The sequence below is a fragment of the Fistularia commersonii genome, chromosome 33, assembly GCF_037954325.1.
Source record: "Fistularia commersonii isolate RoL2024-O1a breed Wild chromosome 33, RoL_Fcom_v1.0, whole genome shotgun sequence".
NCBI classification, from domain to species: Eukaryota; Metazoa; Chordata; class Actinopteri; order Syngnathiformes; family Fistulariidae; genus Fistularia; species Fistularia commersonii.
In genome coordinates, this window is record NC_141316.1 from 6,265,182 (window position 1) to 6,282,370 (window position 17,189).

Sequence of the window (17,189 nt, forward strand, 5' to 3'; positions counted from 1 at the left end):
ATACTGAACCAAGAAACTTATTTTTCCTTTCGTTTAATTTTGTATGGATGATTACGAACAAAAAAATGTCGGACGGTACAAGTAAACGATCATTAATGATTTTAAAATTGAAATAAAATGCCAAAAAAAATAAATATTTAAATTGCAATTTTCATTTTGTTCACTTAGTTGCCCCGCGCATAAAAATTCAAAAAGAAATGGTTAGTATTCGGCGAGTAGGAGTCTTTGCTGTCCTCTGGTGGCGAGTACGATACTGCATTTGTTCAACGCCGCTTCCCGTAGGCTACAAGATCCATATGGTTGTCAAAGCAAGGCTCAACAAAGCAATGGGAACCGCACCAAACGTGCTGCCGAGAGTCTAAACATATTTGCAACTAAAAGACCCTTCGGCGGAACCGGGAAAAACAACCACCGTGCCCTTCAGTGGACGCCTTGTCAACTCTGGTAAACGGAGCCATGGACCCGAGAGACACAGCCCCGGATTCGTGGGAGCTGGAGGAGGATGCCGAGGCCCCAACCGCCGCGGCGGCGGGGCTTCCGACAGCATTTGCCGCCCTCAACGTCAATGCCAAGCCGTTTGTCCCAAACGTCAACGCCCCGGTGTTCGTGCCGAGCTTCCTTCAAACCGGCGCCGCGGACATGCTGGTGTTAGACGGTAGGGCAACGTCGGACAGCTGGCTTGAAGTTAGCTTAACTTGCTAGCGTCCTTGCTAACTCAGCTAAGTTAGCTTTCCTGTCCGCAACAGCAGCGGCGGCGGCGGCGGCTCACTTCATCACACCAACTCATCAACAAGTCCACGGAGTCAGTCATGTGTTATAACCGGGCCGTAGCTGGGTTATAATACTGTTTTCGCGCAGATAAAACACACGACCACACGATCATCGATCCAACTATATCCGAAAGTTTAAAATGCTTTGCTTTCTATCTTTGAAGGTGCTTCTGATCCGGTCTCCAGCATGGAGGTGGCAGAAACCCTCGGTACGTGCGTGTACACAGATTACTGTAAACACGACATGCAAGGTTTTTAACATCACAGCTGTGGTGCTGGTTCACACAGTTCAGGTGTGTGTCTGTGCTGATGCACATGTTGCAGTCCGGTCACTTTCCATCCCCAGGTTTTAGAGCCTCTTTGAGATCCATATTGGGATTGCTGGCATTGGTAAAACCAAATGGTAAAACCATGTGCTCAGTATAATGTGATGCAACCTGACCAGAAATAGACCTTCACTGGCACAAGCTCTCCGCTGGCAGCTCTGCTTGTCCAGCGTCTTGGGCCTGTAGTTGGAAACTTCAGAAAAGTGCAGTTACTTGTTTCTGCTGAGCTTTGTTGTGACCCAATTTAATACTTGTATATTTGTGGTCTGACACTTGATGCTTCGCTCCTTCACTCACTTCAGTGACCTGTTTGTAGTTTTAGACCATAACCAGAGTGAGTGACATAAATTTGATCCGATCAGAAAACACAGAGAGATGGTGGTTTGATGTCAGTTATTAGCAATAATACTAATATGTTTTTTAAAGTAAACAGTGGTCTCCACCTTTTTCCCACCTGCTACTTATGCTCGCTCCTCAGAATCACCCATTACCATTATTCTTGTGCAGTCAAAATGTAACTAGTTAAGTGGTGGGATTTTTCTAGTTTTAAATACACACACAGTGTCTGGTACTTGATCGATACATAAACGGAGCTAATAATTGAAGCTCTAAAAATGTTCAGTTGTGGTAATTACAGACCATTTTCTCATGAAAGCTTATGTACCTAGAATTGGTCACCAAAGTAGAAATGTTATCATGTAGGTGTTAGAGCTGTGGGGCCTTATTGTTGTGACATTTTTTTCCCACAGTTATTGCCATTACTATTGTGTAATGCCTCCTTGTGCCTGGACTTCCAGCAGAAGAGGAAGTCATGAAACAAACATGGCAGAGAACATTTATGCCGATTTTTGACCGCACTTAAGGTTTAACAGTAAAACAGTGGGATGACTGAAATGCCATAGATTCCATGTCCTGAATCCTGACTTCTGCCCCAGAAGTGACTGAAATAATCATTTTTAGGGCATATCTTGCTCATATTTAGTGATTTTTTTCCTCACTAATTTGTGAATTTGTATCTTTATGAATACAAATGTATTACACTCAAGCATCAGTATATGAATCATCAGTTTGAGTGTTTGACAGTCAATTCGTAACACGTTTGGGTACAACGACTTTGGATTTTCCTATCTAAGTTTCGGAACTCAAACATTTCTGTAAGCTCCCGAAGGTCTTTTACAAAATCCAGATGGGCTGTCTTGATAATTTTGTGTTGTAAAACCAGTGAATGGATGCCACCCCTTTTGTGGTTACTACAGTTTATTAAGACTGGCTCAAGTTTTTAACACCTTACAGAATTAGCCCATTAGCTTTGATGGTGACGTGACATTGGATCAAATTTTCATGTTTTTGTTTTCAGAATCCGTGAACTGCTGTGCTGTTGTTTACGTGTGACTTCTCAGCTCAGCTCTCAATTCTGATCTTGTAAAGGGATGTCTCTTTGGTCAGAAATAGATTCCTCGCATAATTCGCGAGACGCAGGCATGACATACACTTCTGGGTGCTGGTATTATATTCTGCTTTCATGTACATTTGGTATAGAATGGCCTGATATATTCTGGCAGCCACACCAGAAAAAGATGCTAATTTTAGCCTTTTACTGCTGGCAACTCACTGTCCACCTGCAGGCCAAATAATGCACAGCTCTATGGTGTAACGCAAAGTAGGTGATATTTAGTCTCACTGGTAATTTGAAGGCTCCCTTTTCAGGTCTTATGACATGGCACTGGATCAGTGACAATGCTTGCATACTCCATATTAGCCAGTTTTCAAGGAACTTAAAAAGCAAAAACTAGTATCGCATTCAGGAGCAGATTATAATTACCATGTACGAGCCTGACAAGAAAATCAAGCCAGGAATGGCTCTCTTGAGTTGCCTTCTGTTGCTCTTGCTAGGAGATTTTAAAAGATGTGGTTTGAAGAAAATAGGCATTGTGATTACAGGGCCCTGTTATTTCACAGTTATGAAAAGAGAGGATTATATGTTTTTTCTTTAATTCTGCAGGGCTCAACAGATATCATTGTTCAGTGTTTTGCAGGAAGATAATTGTTTGCCTCAAGTTGACAGAACTAGTAAATGGTGAAAAGCTGAGCATACACAGTGACGCACTGCGGGGTCTATTTTCATATCGACAAATGGGTTTTATAAGAACGTGCCACCCTTCATATGACACACTTTGCATGTGGATGTCGTATTAAACTCCCACCGTCATCATTCTGTCATCGTGGTCAATCATCTTGTGTGTGAATGCTTCTTCGGGTAATGGCACTGTGTTATGTTTGCAGCTCCGGTCGAGAACGGGGGCACGGAGGCAGACATGACCACGGAGGAAGAGACGTGGGAGCAGAAGGAGGAGCCTGGGGGAGACGGGGGCGGCGGGGGAGACGACGGCCTGGGGGCCGGGGGAGCTTGTGAGCAGGGTGTTGTGAGCAAAGCGGAAGAAGAGATGATGGAGGAGGATGAGGAGGAGATGCCCATGCCGAAAGTGGCACCAGCACCACCAGATGCCCCAAAGAAAGAACATGTGAATGTGGTCTTCATTGGTCATGTGGGTGCGTCTCTTTTCTTTAGATTTTTCTGATTGCACTTGTCAGGCTGACTTCAAAATCTTAACTGTCTCTTTAATATAATCTTAAATGTGATCTGGTAGATGCTGGCAAATCAACTATTGGCGGACAGATCATGTAAGTCAAATGTTTGTCATGTTTTGTGTTCCAGTATGTTTCTTTTAAAGATGTTTGCTCTCCTAATACCGGAAAGTAGTTGCCCTGAAATGTATTTGCAATCATTGTTTATTTTCGGCAGGAAAACATGCATGTGGGAAGCAGTTTTCAGCAAAAGCAATGCCGATCTCTTGAGTGCAACAGGTTGTTTTTCGCAGGAAGTATTTTAAGTTGAAGCTTAGGTTTTAATTTTGCTCCTGTGGTGATACACATAGCTCACTTGGTGTGCGTTTGTTCCAGTCCAACTTGGACACGTGTTTTCTCAACTTCCTGTTATTTTCCCCCTTTCTTGCCAGGTACTTAACTGGAATGGTGGATAAGCGAACCTTAGAAAAATATGAAAGGGAAGCGAAGGAGAAGAACAGAGAGACGTGGTGAGGAAGGCTTCTGTTTTTCCTCACACATAAATAAGACTGAAATAAACAAGGTCATTAAAAAGTCTTTCACCGTTCATATGTATGCCCATCCCCGGCAAAGGACGCGTCCTGGTTCAAGTGTGAAAGATTGTTGATTTCTTATAATACATCAAATCACAAGATGGCGTGTAATATGATTTATACAAAACAGAAACATTTGGACACAATCTCCACATTCATTCAGGACAGATATTACCAGGACTTTATTGATGCTGCTTGTCTGTATCATATGTCACCGGATGTGTGTTTGGCTTGTATTTTTTTGTATTTGTAGCTTTCCTCGGTTGCTACTGTGGAAGATTTTTTTTTTTTTTTACGTAACTGACAGGTGCACTTTGAGATGAGCCGATAGGCTTCGGGGCTTCAGGTGATGAACGATGCTTTTCTCTCCACTCGATTGATGCATTCCCTTTGAGATGTTCCTACTTGTTTCTCTGGTGAAGGACTTGCCGCATCTGTGGTAGCAAGACACTGTCAGCATCGACTAAGAAGAGGATCAAACCTTTTAAATGTTTAGATTCATTTTTGGCTGGCGAGAATCTCGGGTCTCGCCTATCCTTATTTCAGGATTTCACATGAACACAGCTCTCCAAAAGACCTCACATCTCTGCTCCTAAACCTGTTCAAAGACTTTCAATGAATGCGGCTTTTGAATTAAAACTACTGGTAATGTTTTCTATAAATCTGGCTCTCACGTCCCCCCGTCTGAAACTCATTTTGAAGGTATAAAGCAGCAAAAAAAGCTTTATTGCTTAGTTTCTCAGAGGCAGGAGCTTATCAGTAGGAACATTTTTTATGCTTTGACCTGGAGGTTTTATTTTTGGATTCTTCTTTTTAAGATTCCTCACCACTGAGATGAGAGTGTTCAGTAATAATCATGCAGTGTGCGAGTGAATTTGCACAAGTTAATAAAGAAACGCGGCTTTTGCAGGTACCTGTCATGGGCTCTGGACACAAACCAGGAGGAGCGAGACAAGGGAAAGACCGTCGAGGTCGGGAGAGCCTACTTTGAGACGGAGAAAAAACATTTCACCATTCTGGATGCCCCCGGGCACAAGAGCTTTGTCCCCAACATGATCGGTGGAGCGTCGCAAGCTGACCTGGCAGTCTTGGTGAGATCGACTTAATGTAATCTTAACTTAGCCTGATCTTTAGTTGTACGCAGATAAAAGCCTGCATTCGGGAATCGCTCGTGGGTCACAGGATGTAGATTCGGAGGATGAGGCTTTTTCTTAACATCGCTTAATGAGGAAATGACGTGGCAGAACCTTTTTATTGGTGTGTATCAGGTGATTTCAGCAAGAAAGGGTGAGTTTGAGACTGGCTTTGAGAAGGGTGGACAGACGCGGGAGCACGCCATGTTGGCTAAAACGGCAGGAGTCAAACATCTCATTGTCCTCATCAACAAGATGGATGACCCCACTGTCAACTGGAGCCTAGACAGGTGAAGACAGTCTGTGTTAAAATGGACTTGATTTGAATTTCAATGTTAATACTGGCCTTTCAGCAGTGACCCTGTCATTTTCATGCTCAACTTCCAAAATGAAACACTGGGCAACTGACTTCCTGTAGCAAAATGTGTTAGGGTAAGTACATACATATGGAGTAAAATTAGTGTGATACTTTGGTGCCCTTTTCCTATAATGTTATATCATTGCAATTAACCTGAAGATCTGTTAGAAATTTCCCAAGGATTGGGGAAAAGTTATTCACAGGAATATGAACACAGGTAGCAAGAAAATACCTTAAATAGTTGGCATGACATTTTTAACCCGCAACATACAGAGAAATTAACAAGTTGTCCAAATTGGATAGATTGTAGGTAATGGCCAAGAATTTAGTGAGAAAAGACCTAAACATCTGACTGGAATTATCTAAAAATATCCCAAGAAAAAAATGATACAGAATAAACAGACCAGTCTTGTATGAAGTTGTGATAAGGAGATCTATTTAAAGTTATCTAACAATTCGTTAGTTAGCAGGAATAAACAAATCAAGTCACCTAAAATTTAAGGTCCAAATCACTGACAGTAGAAATATAGACATAAAGAGGTGCTTAAAAAAATCAAGAAATTTGTAAATACTAACAATACTTGCAAAGAAATCTGCTAAAATAATCAAAAAATAGGGAAATAATATAAAAAAAAAGACATTTTTTCTCATTAGTAAAACAACACAATTATGCTTTTCATATCCCCTCTTACAACATTAAAGAAAACCTAAAGCTACGATGTCTTTAGCGGACCATATTTTGATAGAAGTGTTGTGGAGCTATGTCTGGTTGCACGCTTGTTTTTGAGGGTAATCACTATGGAAACGGTCTGCAGGTATGAGGAGTGCAAGGAGAAGCTGGTGCCATTTCTAAAGAAGGTTGGCTTCAACCCCAAGAAGGACATCCACTTTATGCCTTGCTCTGGACTCACAGGTGCCAACCTCAAGGACCCCGTACCGGAGTGCCCCTGGTACACGTAAGTGGACCCCTGGATCAGATTCTTTCCTTGTGCTTTTATTGTCTACGCGGCATATTTATCGTCAAAATTGTAGGCGCGGATCCTCCGACCAGTACTATAGATGCTTTTTCTGACTCACTGTACTCAAATCGGTCTATTTCTAAGGAAACCCCCGACAGATTTGACTAAAATATTCAAACATTCAGCTGGGTTCAATCATATCGACAGTTTCACGGGTCTTTTTGTGTCATCATCTGATATCTCAGCGTTCGTGCCTTGGACTTGGAAGGACACGTTGAGCTGGAGTTTGATCTGAACTAAAATGTCTGTAAGATGGCCAAAAGAACATCTTGCTCGAAGCCTTTTGTTTTTAATCACTGCTTAAAACCAAATAAACTATTTGAAAATGATTTATCGGATCCACACCTTTTCCCACTATATTCAGCAAATATTAGAGCAAAATCACACCATACTTCAAATGTTTTAGTTTCTAACATATCCTGGATATGTTGTTACGAAGGTTTTATCGAGAGTTTGTTTGCAGGAGTAGGCTTCAAACACACATATTGTTTGATTTGAAATATTGGGCTCTCGAATTGATTAATTGAACGGATTCCTTTCTTTGCTCCCTGCCAGAGGCTTTCCGTTTATTGCCCACTTGGACAGTTTGCCAAACTTCACCAGATCCAGCGATGGGCCAGTTAGACTACCCATCGTGGACAAATACAAGGTGAGCACTTTTGATTCCTCATCTCATGAGTGGAAACCAGAGATGCTGGTCGTTTTCTGGCTGCAGAGGGAGAGAGGGAGTAAAAAATGTTTGCTTTTTTTCCACTTGGTCAAAATCTGTTTTTCTCATTCTCCGGTCTCCTTCCCCCCTCGATTGAATAATTTTTTTTTCCAAGGACAAAATTGCGCGTGCACACACATTGCAGCCTCAGAATAGTTCTCCCTCTTTAATCGGCTCCTTGGCAGTACTTTGGGTTTTAATGTGGGAAGAAGTTCAACTATATGTGTTTTTGGAATTATGTTACATTTGTGCTTTCTCAGTGCTGTCCACATTAATCTGAAGCTGCTCTCCTTATTCACTCAAACAATCACATTTTCCTTTTATTCTCTTGTCTTGTTGTTTGAAAACGTCCTCTCCTCATGTGGTTGCGTAAGAGCCTTATGCAGCCGTTATGTGACTCAGTAATCCAACTTTTGTTCCGTCGATGTCGCGAGATTATGGACATGTTCACTGGCGATCATTAGACGTTCACAGTTGCAACAGTTGAATCCACCAGCCAATATGTGCATGAGGAATATAAAGGCCGGTACAAAACAATAATCGAGGAATATTATTAAAGGGTTAATTTGGATAAGAAAATTAGATATTGCTTTTGGCTGTTTTCAAATATACATCACAAACTACTTTGTGGTTGTGTGTGTTTTTGTAGGACATGGGCACAGTCATTCTCGGGAAGCTGGAGTCGGGATCCATCAGTAAAGCTCAGCAGCTCGTCATGATGCCAAACAGGGTGAGATCACTTTTTTTTAACTTGTTGCTTTTTTTTTCCATTGAGCCATCAGACCCTCTGCCAGAATTTCCTTGATATTTCTGATATTCTACTGTCTCTTCAACGGGGTACGGTGACTCAATCCATTGACATCTTCACTGAACCCTAGACTTGAATGTTTATCACAAGAAAGCGTGCTCTACGTTTCTCACAAGTGTAAAAGTTTGACAAATTCAACTCCGTTACTTAATTCCGTATCATTCGTTGTTTTTCATTTTTATAGAGACGGCGCAAGTATGAATCGCAAATAACAGTGCAGCAACGATGTGTTTATTTTAGATATGTTCAAGTGGCTGTGTGTATTTCAGCACACAGTGGAGGTGTTGAGCCTTCTGAGCGACGATGTGGAAACAGACGATGCAGGGCCCGGGGAGAATCTGAAGTTGAGGCTAAAAGGCATCGAGGAGGAAGAGATCCTCCCTGGTTTCATCCTCTGCAGCCCCGACAACCTGTGTCACTCCGGCCGCACCTTCGACGCACAGGTACGGAGTGTGAACAGCGGGAGGCTCAAAGGCACTCGTTGCTTGGACTACAGCTTTCTTGTGACTCTCTGTCTTTTAGAGACGTTACATAAGGAGGATTCAGAGAATATTCTAAAATATTGCCAGAAAATTTAGGGAACTATCCAAAAATGCGAACGCTGTTTCCATAATATGATCCAAAAATAAACCGAAAACCAGCAAGAGGGTTGAGAAATTGGAATAAGGGCTTCAAATCCAGAAAGAAATGCAAAATTAGGACTAAACATTTTCAGATTAATTTAAACAACTTTTTGCTATGTTGAGTACAAGCTTTATTTTTGTAGTTTATGTGACATTTCTGTTGCTAGGCAGGGTACATATAAGGTACATGCAGAATTACTGCTCGTGAAACGTCATCTCGCAAACGCCTAAAGGCAATTACTTATTGTATTTAAGTCACGCACACTGCAAATTTGTCCAATGCAACTTTTTATCAAATTAAAGTGGTGCTCTTTTCAGATTGTCATCATTGAGCACAAATCAATCATTTGTCCCGGTTACAATGCAGTCCTTCACATCCACACCTGCATTGAAGAGGTTCAAATCACAGTAAGTTACTGCTTTGCCTCCGAGGCTGATGTTAAAAAACATTTCACGCTATAGGTTCTATATCTTTATGATTTATTTGCTCATCCAGAAGTTTTTTGATCCTTCCCTGGCCTTTCTGGACACTGGTTAAACTTAAATCCTGACCGCAGGCCTTAATCTGTCTGGTGGACAAGAAGACGGGGGAGAAAAGCAAAACACGGCCACGCTTTGTTAAGCAGGACCAAGTGTGCATCGCGAGGCTCCGGGCAGCGGGGGTTATCTGCTTGGAGACGTTCAAAGACTTTCCTCAAATGGGACGATTCACTCTGCGAGATGAAGGTAAAGACACTGTTGTGACTCAGTATGTATTTATCTTGCTCACATGCTTTGGATTAGAACAAATTTAGCAATCGGAGAAATGTGAATTCATTTTTATGCCTGACATCATGAAGGTGCTTTTACGCTTGAAAGTCCAGACCAGGGGTGTCAAACTCAAATACACAGTGGGCCAAAATTCAAAACTGGGACAAAGTTGTGGGCCAACATTGATATTTATTGAAAAAAAAAATCTTCCTCCACATACAACAATGAACCCAAACAAGTTCTGGAACAAGCATAGGTTGATACTATACAATATATGACTTAATATTGCACACATGCAAAATCCTGTTGTCTGCCTAAGTAGCAGGGTGCCAGTATTAGCAGAAGGTCGCTATGACTACTGTCAACAGAGGAGAGGGTGTTTATGGATCCTGTTGTGATTTTAGTGCCAAAACACCTGCAGAAAATTCTGGGATTTGTAGAATTAGCGGTACATGCGCTGTAGACTATACCGGCGGGCCAGCTCTAGCAGTCATTTGGTATGGCTTTTTGGGCCAAATATTATTAGTGTGGGCCAAATTTGGCCCGCTGACCAGAGTTTGACACCTACGGTCCAGACTGACAGTGACATTTTTCTCACCTTCCATTCATTTGATCTGGTTAATGACCTAACTCGGTTAAAATCATCTCGCGAGTAGTTAAGGTGGCCACTGCCTCCACACTATCAGTAGTCGTTGTGGTTGACTTGGAAAAATTAATCAGATTTTTTTTTCCATAAATAAGTTGAGAGCTGTAAAAAGTGTAAATAAATCTTTGGAAAATCTGCTGCTCGCAGCACACTTGAAGCACCACCTGAGAATGTGCTCTTTACAAAGGTGTCTGTCGACACCAAACTACGCAAGTTGACAAATGAACATTTCACACCTTCTGTTACGATTTAGAGTCAGACCAAGCTGTTAAGTCTGAAAATATGGATCAAATACAGTCGGTGTGAAATCTCCCCCTTTATTCCACTCACTCTCACTCTTCGTTAAAAAAGAAAAACTTTCGACTCGCAGGTCCACCGCTAATATTTAACCCCTCCGACCCCCCAGGCAAAACTATCGCCATCGGCAAAGTGCTGAAGCTGGTGCCGGAAAAGGACTAAACGCGACCGTGGCAGAATGCATGAATTCTTCCACTCGTCCATTCGTCCAGAGGAGAACTGCTGCTAGAGCCGAACGAAACAGCTTCTCTCTCTTTACACACAACTATGCTGAAGAGAAGAACAAGGAGAGAAGAACCCATTGTGTCAAATGAAGAAAACAAGACTGAATCAGTTTTTATGATGAACAATATCTAACGAGAGACCACGTTCGGTGTCAGCATTCTCATATTGAGAGCTCAGCTATGCCACTAATGTAGCTACCCGTCCCCCTTGTGTAAGCCCATGGCTCAGCACGCCGTCAGCAGGCCACGCCGTTTGTTTTTTGAATGGAGATGGATGGAGTGTTTCTGAGTTTGGAGAAGAAAATAACACCAGAATAGTTTCTTATAATGCAAGACGGCCTGCAAGTGTAATTTTTTTCAAAGTACACCCCCACCTCCCTTTTTAAGAGTGGGATCGAGGATCCTGGGGACAACATATTTGGTTTTAAAGATTGCTGCACCACAAGTTTTAGTCTGGTCTCTCTCCCCTCGATGGTTTAGTTGGATTGGGCTCACCTGTTACTCAGATGAACAAAGGATAAACACACTCACACAGACACACAGCCGTTGCATAACCACATCTGAAAATAAATGTTTGAGCTGCATCAGAAAGGTGGTCTGTCGATTTTTTTAAAATAACAATTTCAGTGAGTTAATTTCTGCAAAAACACCCACATCCTTTTTTCCACAGACCGGATGAAGAAAGATGATTATCTGATTACCAGTGCTGCCTCTTTATTTCTACCCTAAGCAATTAGATTTTTAGAGACATTAGAGTTCTGCCAGGGTTTCTAAATTTAATTAAAACACGGTCTGCTCCGTAAGTAGGATATTGTAAAATGTGTTGCACTTTGTTTTTATAATTCACAGCTAATGTCTTGGATTAGACTCACGAGTAATGCAGATTAGTTTCAAGTGATCAATAAGCAATCATCTAAAATATCTTTCCATCATTTAGATCCGTGGTCGATTAATAATTTGGTAATTTAAGACGAAACTAGAAGTCTTTAGCATAATGTTAACGTCTGTTAAAACACACTACCAATAAAGTTCTTTTTGTATACCGTGACGTAGTGCGGGGACGAGAACCTTTTGCGCATGCGTAAATGCGGCACACGTGAAGACGAGGAAGGTGGCATGGCTGAGGAAGCAAAAGTTGTGTTAGACCGGTCACAGGTAAAAGGACATTTATTTTTTCCTCTATACTTTTCTTGGACCCTTTTAAATGGTCTTTGTGGCAAACAAAATTGTAGTCTGTGTTACTGGGTGACATTTCAATAAGCAGTTGTAAGCTAACTAGTGTAAGCTAGCTTGGGTTTTTTAGCCATGAAGCTAAGTCCGAGTTAAACTAGCTAATGGAGGATGCCGAGACCGGCATGATCGACGGGTCGTTTAAAATAGAATTGTATTGGCGTTTCAGGTGAAAAAAGCCGTGCAGGGACTGCAGGCTTTCCTCCGATCCAACTCCACCGCTGACCGCAAGCTGCTGGGCGACACTGAGCCAATTAGCCTGCTCTTCACCCTTTGGAAGATCCCCAAAGTAGCTCAGACCATCCGGATGTAAGTCTAACATTATCGGAAAGTCCAGACATCCGACACCGATCGCAGTTAAACGTCTTCCTTGTTTTCTGGTCTCGTCCTTAGCCCCCTGCCCCACGGCCAGCGAACAGACGACGAGGAAGTTTGCCTTTTCACCCGAGATGAGCCCAAAATGACTTCAGAGCAGACCCAGAGGTTTTACAAGAAGTTACTGGAGGAGAGCGGCGTCAAAAATGTCACCGAGGTATGTCTCGATCCTTGCAGATACTTGGAGGATGAACATATGAATTTGTTTACCTAGTATGTGAATGGAGCTGTTGGTCACTACCTAAAATGGAAGTCGACTTAATTGGCAATAAAGTAATACCTTGACTTACGGGTTGAATGCCTTCCGTGGCCGAGCTCGTAACTCAAATTGGTCTATATCAAATTAAATTTCTCGATTTGAAATGAATTGAAACGCTACTAATCTGGTTTTGTTGTATGTTTTTAAATAAGAAAAATGTACATTATAAATAACATTCTGTATAAAGATAAAGTAATACATAATAAATGAGTATGTAAAGCTTTGCCTTGAAGATAGGAGGGAGATGCCGGCAGCAGGGGAGTTTTTCATTTGGTGCTCTATCCCTGAACTTAACATACTCGCTGCACACTTAATGCTACAATGTATTGCCAAATTTAACTTACACACTATGCAAAACTATATCCCTTATGTGAATTTAGCCTCCTCCATTGACGTTCACGCCATTTGCTGCACCAAATCCCTGTAAACGTGTCGTTCCTTCTCCCGGAAGATGCTCTTGGTCATGCTATCTCACTAACAACAATTTCTCTGGACAACACGCACACCTCGCTCAACTTTTTCTGACTGTTTTTAAACACCACTTCACTAACAGTGGCGACCACTTTGGCGTCAAGCACTCATTCTCTTCGCTTGTAACTCAGATCTCGGCTGACATCACAAAACAAAAAGGTGACTGAGTGACGTTTTGCATCTTGGTAAATTCTTAAGTTGATGCACTTATAAGTCAAGGTTCAACTGTACTACAGGTTGATAGAATACAACACGCGGCATAAAAGTACTCAATGATTCCTGCTGGTATTGTTGCGAGCTCCTTGTGTTTTTACTGTCAAATATCAAATTTATTTTCCTCGACCCCGGTCAGATCATCCCCTACAAGGTCCTGAAGACTGAATACAAGCCTTACGAAGCAAAACTCCGCCTTCTGGGGAACTTTGACACGTTCATCTCTGACGACCGTATCCGCCGCCTGCTGCCGTCCCATCTTGGAAAGCATTTCTATGCGAGGAAAAGGTAACAATGACGCTGAGTGTTGAGATGACTGAAACCATGTACATTCATGTACATTCATGTGATATTCTAATTTAAGTTTTTTAGTTTATTCGGGAAGTGGGGCGGGGGGGCTATATTTGTGAAAGGACTCAATAATTTTTCGTACACATTTTGGCTGTCGATCATGAGGGGTGAAATGAAATCGATTGCATTATCTTTCTGGGCCGTCCTGCTTTTCTTCACGGTACCTTCTGACAACCGCAGTCTCTTTCTTTGCTCGTCCCCCCCCAGAGAGCCGCTGTGTGTGAACTTGCAGAGCAAACAACTCGCCAGAGACATCCAGAAAATCGTCCAGGGCACCTGCCTCAAGGTCAACAACAAGGGCAGCTGCTGGTGAGGAGAAGCGTCAGACTCGAGTCCCTTTTAGTTGTGGATAATTGGTAAAAAAAAAAGAAATCGGGTCGTGATTAGAATCCAGGCACAGCTGTGTTTTTTTTTAATATTTATTTTATTATTAAAATTTGGAGAAAAAAAAATATTTATAAATACACATTAGAAAACGAAGTAGTCTTATTCTTTGGACCTGTTTGAGTCTCATTCGTCTCACAGTGGGCTGATAAGATCATATCTGTGATTCAGAAACGCTGCTGCTCTTAATTCAAGTTGTTTGGACTGTTCCGATAAGAGGAAGTAGAAGACGTGAGGGTCACCGATGTCTCTCCCAGCCACAGCATGGCTGCATTTAGTAACTAAGGCCAATAAAAATGACTCATTTGAACTTTGTATTATTTAATTCATACTCAGGAAGATGATTAAGTTTTATTTGCACGTTCTCAGCATTCACGGCACTGCAGCCTTGTCGATTCTATAATGTTTGATAAATCTGCGTCTCTTCGAGTGCCGTCAAGGAACTTTTATCGTTATACCAGCACACCTTACAGTTTGTGGTACAAATTTGTACCCAGGTCTGGTTTTAAGTCATAAAAAATAAATAGAAGAGCAAAATGTAACGCCAATTTAGTAAAAGCTAAAGTTAGCGAGCGCAAGTGAGGGGTAATGATGGTTCGATGGTTCTCCTGCGTAGCCTCTCTTCCTTTCGGGGATGGACACACATCAGTGAGATATTAACCTGGAGCTGAATTTTGTGTCACAGCATGGCTCGCGTCGGTCACTCCGACATGACTGCAGATGAGGTGACGGACAACATCGAGACCACGGTCCAAACCGTGGCAGCCAAATTGCGCATGGTGAGTGTCACAGGTTCTTGCATTTGGTTTAACAGCTTCCTTTTTATTCATCTACAGTGGAACTTTGACTTACGAGTGCCTCAACTCACAAATTTTCCGAGATGAGCGGTCGCTTAGTCTTTCTTCTTTTTTTGTTACAAGCGAGCGAGCCAGCGGGATGAGTGTTTCACGCCGTGTCCATGAAGTGGTGTTTAATAATAGTCAGACACTAGGATAAACATGAGCTCCGTGCACGTCATTTGTCCATGGAGAGACAAGTTGTTGTTGCCATCCATCGTGCCGATCTGGTGCAGATACAGTGACAAGTGAATCGGTGCAGCGAACAATGGGAAGGTCAACAGACGAGCCAGTGTTAGAGCCAGTGAGAGAGGTTTTGATTGTTTAAAAAGAGCAGCGGCAGTCACTCATCGCCAAATTAAGTTTAGCAATTAAAATTTAGCAAAGTGTGTGGGTTAAATTTACCTGTATGTTGTAGCATTAAGTGTGTTTTGAGCGAGCAAGTTAAAAGATAGAGCACCAAAAAAAATAACTTGCCCAACCTCCTCTTTCTTCAATATAAATACACTCAATAAAAACTAGTTTATTTCTGTACATTTCCGTCTTATCTTTTATACATTTTATTGATAAAATTCATTTTATCATTATAATTTATTGTTTAAAAACATGGAACAAAACCTGGGGGTCTGGAACGGATTAACAGCGTTTTATTTCATTTAAACGGAGAACTTTTAATGACATATACGAGCAAATTGCGTTTAATGAATTAAACTCATAAGTCAAGGTTTTACTGAATCAAAGTTCATGTCTTCATGGTAACTTGCCAGGTGAGACCATCTCTCATTCCCCCAGAGGAATTCCAAGTCGGAGTTATTCAAGATCATTTTTTGCGTTAATTGACTTTCTGTCGTGTGCAGAAGGGACCGATGATGAAGCTCATCCACTTAAAGAGTAATAATTCCGTGGCGCTGCCCATCTACACCTCAGACCTGAACCACCTCGTCATCCTGCAGGACGCGGCGAAGAGTGCTCGCAAAGCCAAGGTCAGAATCGGTCCGGTGTTTTTAGGCGTCGGTCCAATATTTAGGTTGAGATTTGACGAAACAGGAGCCATACTTTCTGCAGGCCACTGCCAAGAAGCAAGAGGGGAAGACGACAGAAAAGAACGAGCAAACCGAAACTTCTACGGACGGAGGAAAGGAAGTTGAGGAGGAGAAGGATAATGCGGAGGTAAAAGCGCCGGAGGAGGAGGAATCCACTGGAGAAACACCAAGCAAAAAGCCGAAACTGCAGGTAAGGTTGAAAACCAGCTAGTGCTCAGCCTGACAATGAACGCATGGATTCCAACAAACTGCTCCTGCTTGTTTTTTCTAGAGGGCGTCCAAAAAGAAACCGGCAGGGGCGAAAAAGAAAGTCCCCGGCAAGCTGGCCAAGAAGGCCGGCACCGGCTGCCGCCAAAGCAAAAAACGTAAAGTGAAATAACCCCTCGCTCCCGAGCTTTCACCGCGGAGGACATTCAACACCACTCAAAGGACCAGGTTGTTTCAAATGGCATCAATATATTCGTTTTGCTTAAATGCTCTGTAAGAATAAAGTCAATTTTGTCGGCATTTAAACAGTGACGTTTGAATTTCGGGGCTTCTGTCGTCCCCGCGCCCTATGAACGCGGTTTTAGGGCAGGTTTAAGGGGGGATAAGTTGAAGAGCATCAGCAATCCTATAAGATTTGTTTCCAGTCGTAAAGGGGTCTAGTGGTTAAAGCAGCCCAAAACCTTCTTCGTCACTAGACAGCAAGAAAAGGTTTTAAACTCCGTCATGGTTCAGAACAAGGCCTGATTAGTTTCTTTGTGAAATAATGAGCAATTGCTCTTATTATTTTTGACACTTGGAATATAAACAAAATTTGAAAATATTCTTTTTTTAAAAAATCAACTTTCTTAAGGGTTTATTTTCAGAACAAACTGTTATTGACCGGTCAGACCTCGTCTGTTTGTGTTGTGTGAGACACAAATCTGCAACTGTCAATAAAGCGAGATTTTGTTTTAAGCCTTTCCTTTGTTTCCTTTTTTTTTTTTTTTTTTAACCCATCTTGGTGTCTCTCATGGAAGTATTTACACCAGGCTGCGCAGGAAATCTGAAAATGAGCAGATGCTTCTTGTGTTCTCAGCCCTGCAGTGCATCTGGGTGGCTTCACTTGTCAGAATCTCTAATAGTCGTATCTCCTCACATGTCTGCTGTTAATGGGGTTGTGCTCAGGCTTGTTCATCTGCTGCTCACAGGAAGCGCTCCTCAAATGAGTATTTTGCACAA

General features: G+C 42.1%; 2 protein-coding genes across 3 annotated transcripts; both read left to right on the top strand.

Annotated features, from left to right (window-relative positions):
- The first annotated feature begins 254 nt into the window (after positions 1-254).
- gspt1 (G1 to S phase transition 1) lies at positions 255-11,412 on the top strand. 2 transcript variants are annotated; one of them, XM_086141042.1, is made up of 14 exons: positions 255-655; positions 935-979; positions 3,380-3,646; positions 3,745-3,778; positions 4,114-4,191; positions 5,165-5,345; positions 5,523-5,677; positions 6,561-6,701; positions 7,320-7,413; positions 8,123-8,203; positions 8,551-8,724; positions 9,223-9,312; positions 9,462-9,630; positions 10,707-11,412. In XM_086141042.1, exons 1-14 carry the CDS (start codon positions 457-459, stop codon positions 10,757-10,759), a joined length of 1,761 nt encoding a protein of 586 aa, XP_085997168.1. In that variant the 5' UTR covers positions 255-456; the 3' UTR covers positions 10,760-11,412. The 2 variants fall into 2 exon arrangements, with proteins under 2 accessions (XP_085997168.1, XP_085997169.1); XM_086141043.1 differs by lacking the exon at positions 935-979 and having other exon boundaries at positions 308-655.
- Positions 11,413-11,903: 491 nt separating this feature from the next.
- rsl1d1 (ribosomal L1 domain containing 1) lies at positions 11,904-16,925 on the top strand. The gene is made up of 9 exons (XM_086140757.1): positions 11,904-11,976; positions 12,221-12,360; positions 12,445-12,583; positions 13,509-13,657; positions 13,928-14,029; positions 14,790-14,883; positions 15,798-15,923; positions 16,006-16,173; positions 16,255-16,925. The coding sequence occupies exons 1-9, from the start codon at positions 11,938-11,940 to the stop codon at positions 16,360-16,362; spliced, it is 1,065 nt and encodes a 354-aa protein (XP_085996883.1). The 5' UTR covers positions 11,904-11,937; the 3' UTR covers positions 16,363-16,925.
- The last annotated feature ends 264 nt before the right edge of the window (positions 16,926-17,189 follow it).

What these genes read in the sequence shown, in the direction of transcription:
- rsl1d1 (XM_086140757.1), top strand. Translation starts at nt 11,938, where the DNA reads ATGGCTGAGGAAGCAAAAGTTGTGTTAGACCGGTCACAG. An exon ending in CATTTCTATGCGAGGAAAAG is followed by an intron (nt 13,658 to 13,927) that starts GTAACAATGACG and finishes GTCCCCCCCCAG; the next exon opens with AGAGCCGCTGTGTGTGAACT. An exon ending in AGAGTGCTCGCAAAGCCAAG is followed by an intron (nt 15,924 to 16,005) that starts GTCAGAATCGGT and finishes TACTTTCTGCAG; the next exon opens with GCCACTGCCAAGAAGCAAGA.
- gspt1 (XM_086141042.1), top strand. Translation starts at nt 457, where the DNA reads ATGGACCCGAGAGACACAGCCCCGGATTCGTGGGAGCTGGAGGAGGAT. An exon ending in TCGTCATGATGCCAAACAGG is followed by an intron (nt 8,204 to 8,550) that starts GTGAGATCACTT and finishes TGTGTATTTCAG; the next exon opens with CACACAGTGGAGGTGTTGAG. An exon ending in ATTCACTCTGCGAGATGAAG is followed by an intron (nt 9,631 to 10,706) that starts GTAAAGACACTG and finishes CCGACCCCCCAG; the next exon opens with GCAAAACTATCGCCATCGGC.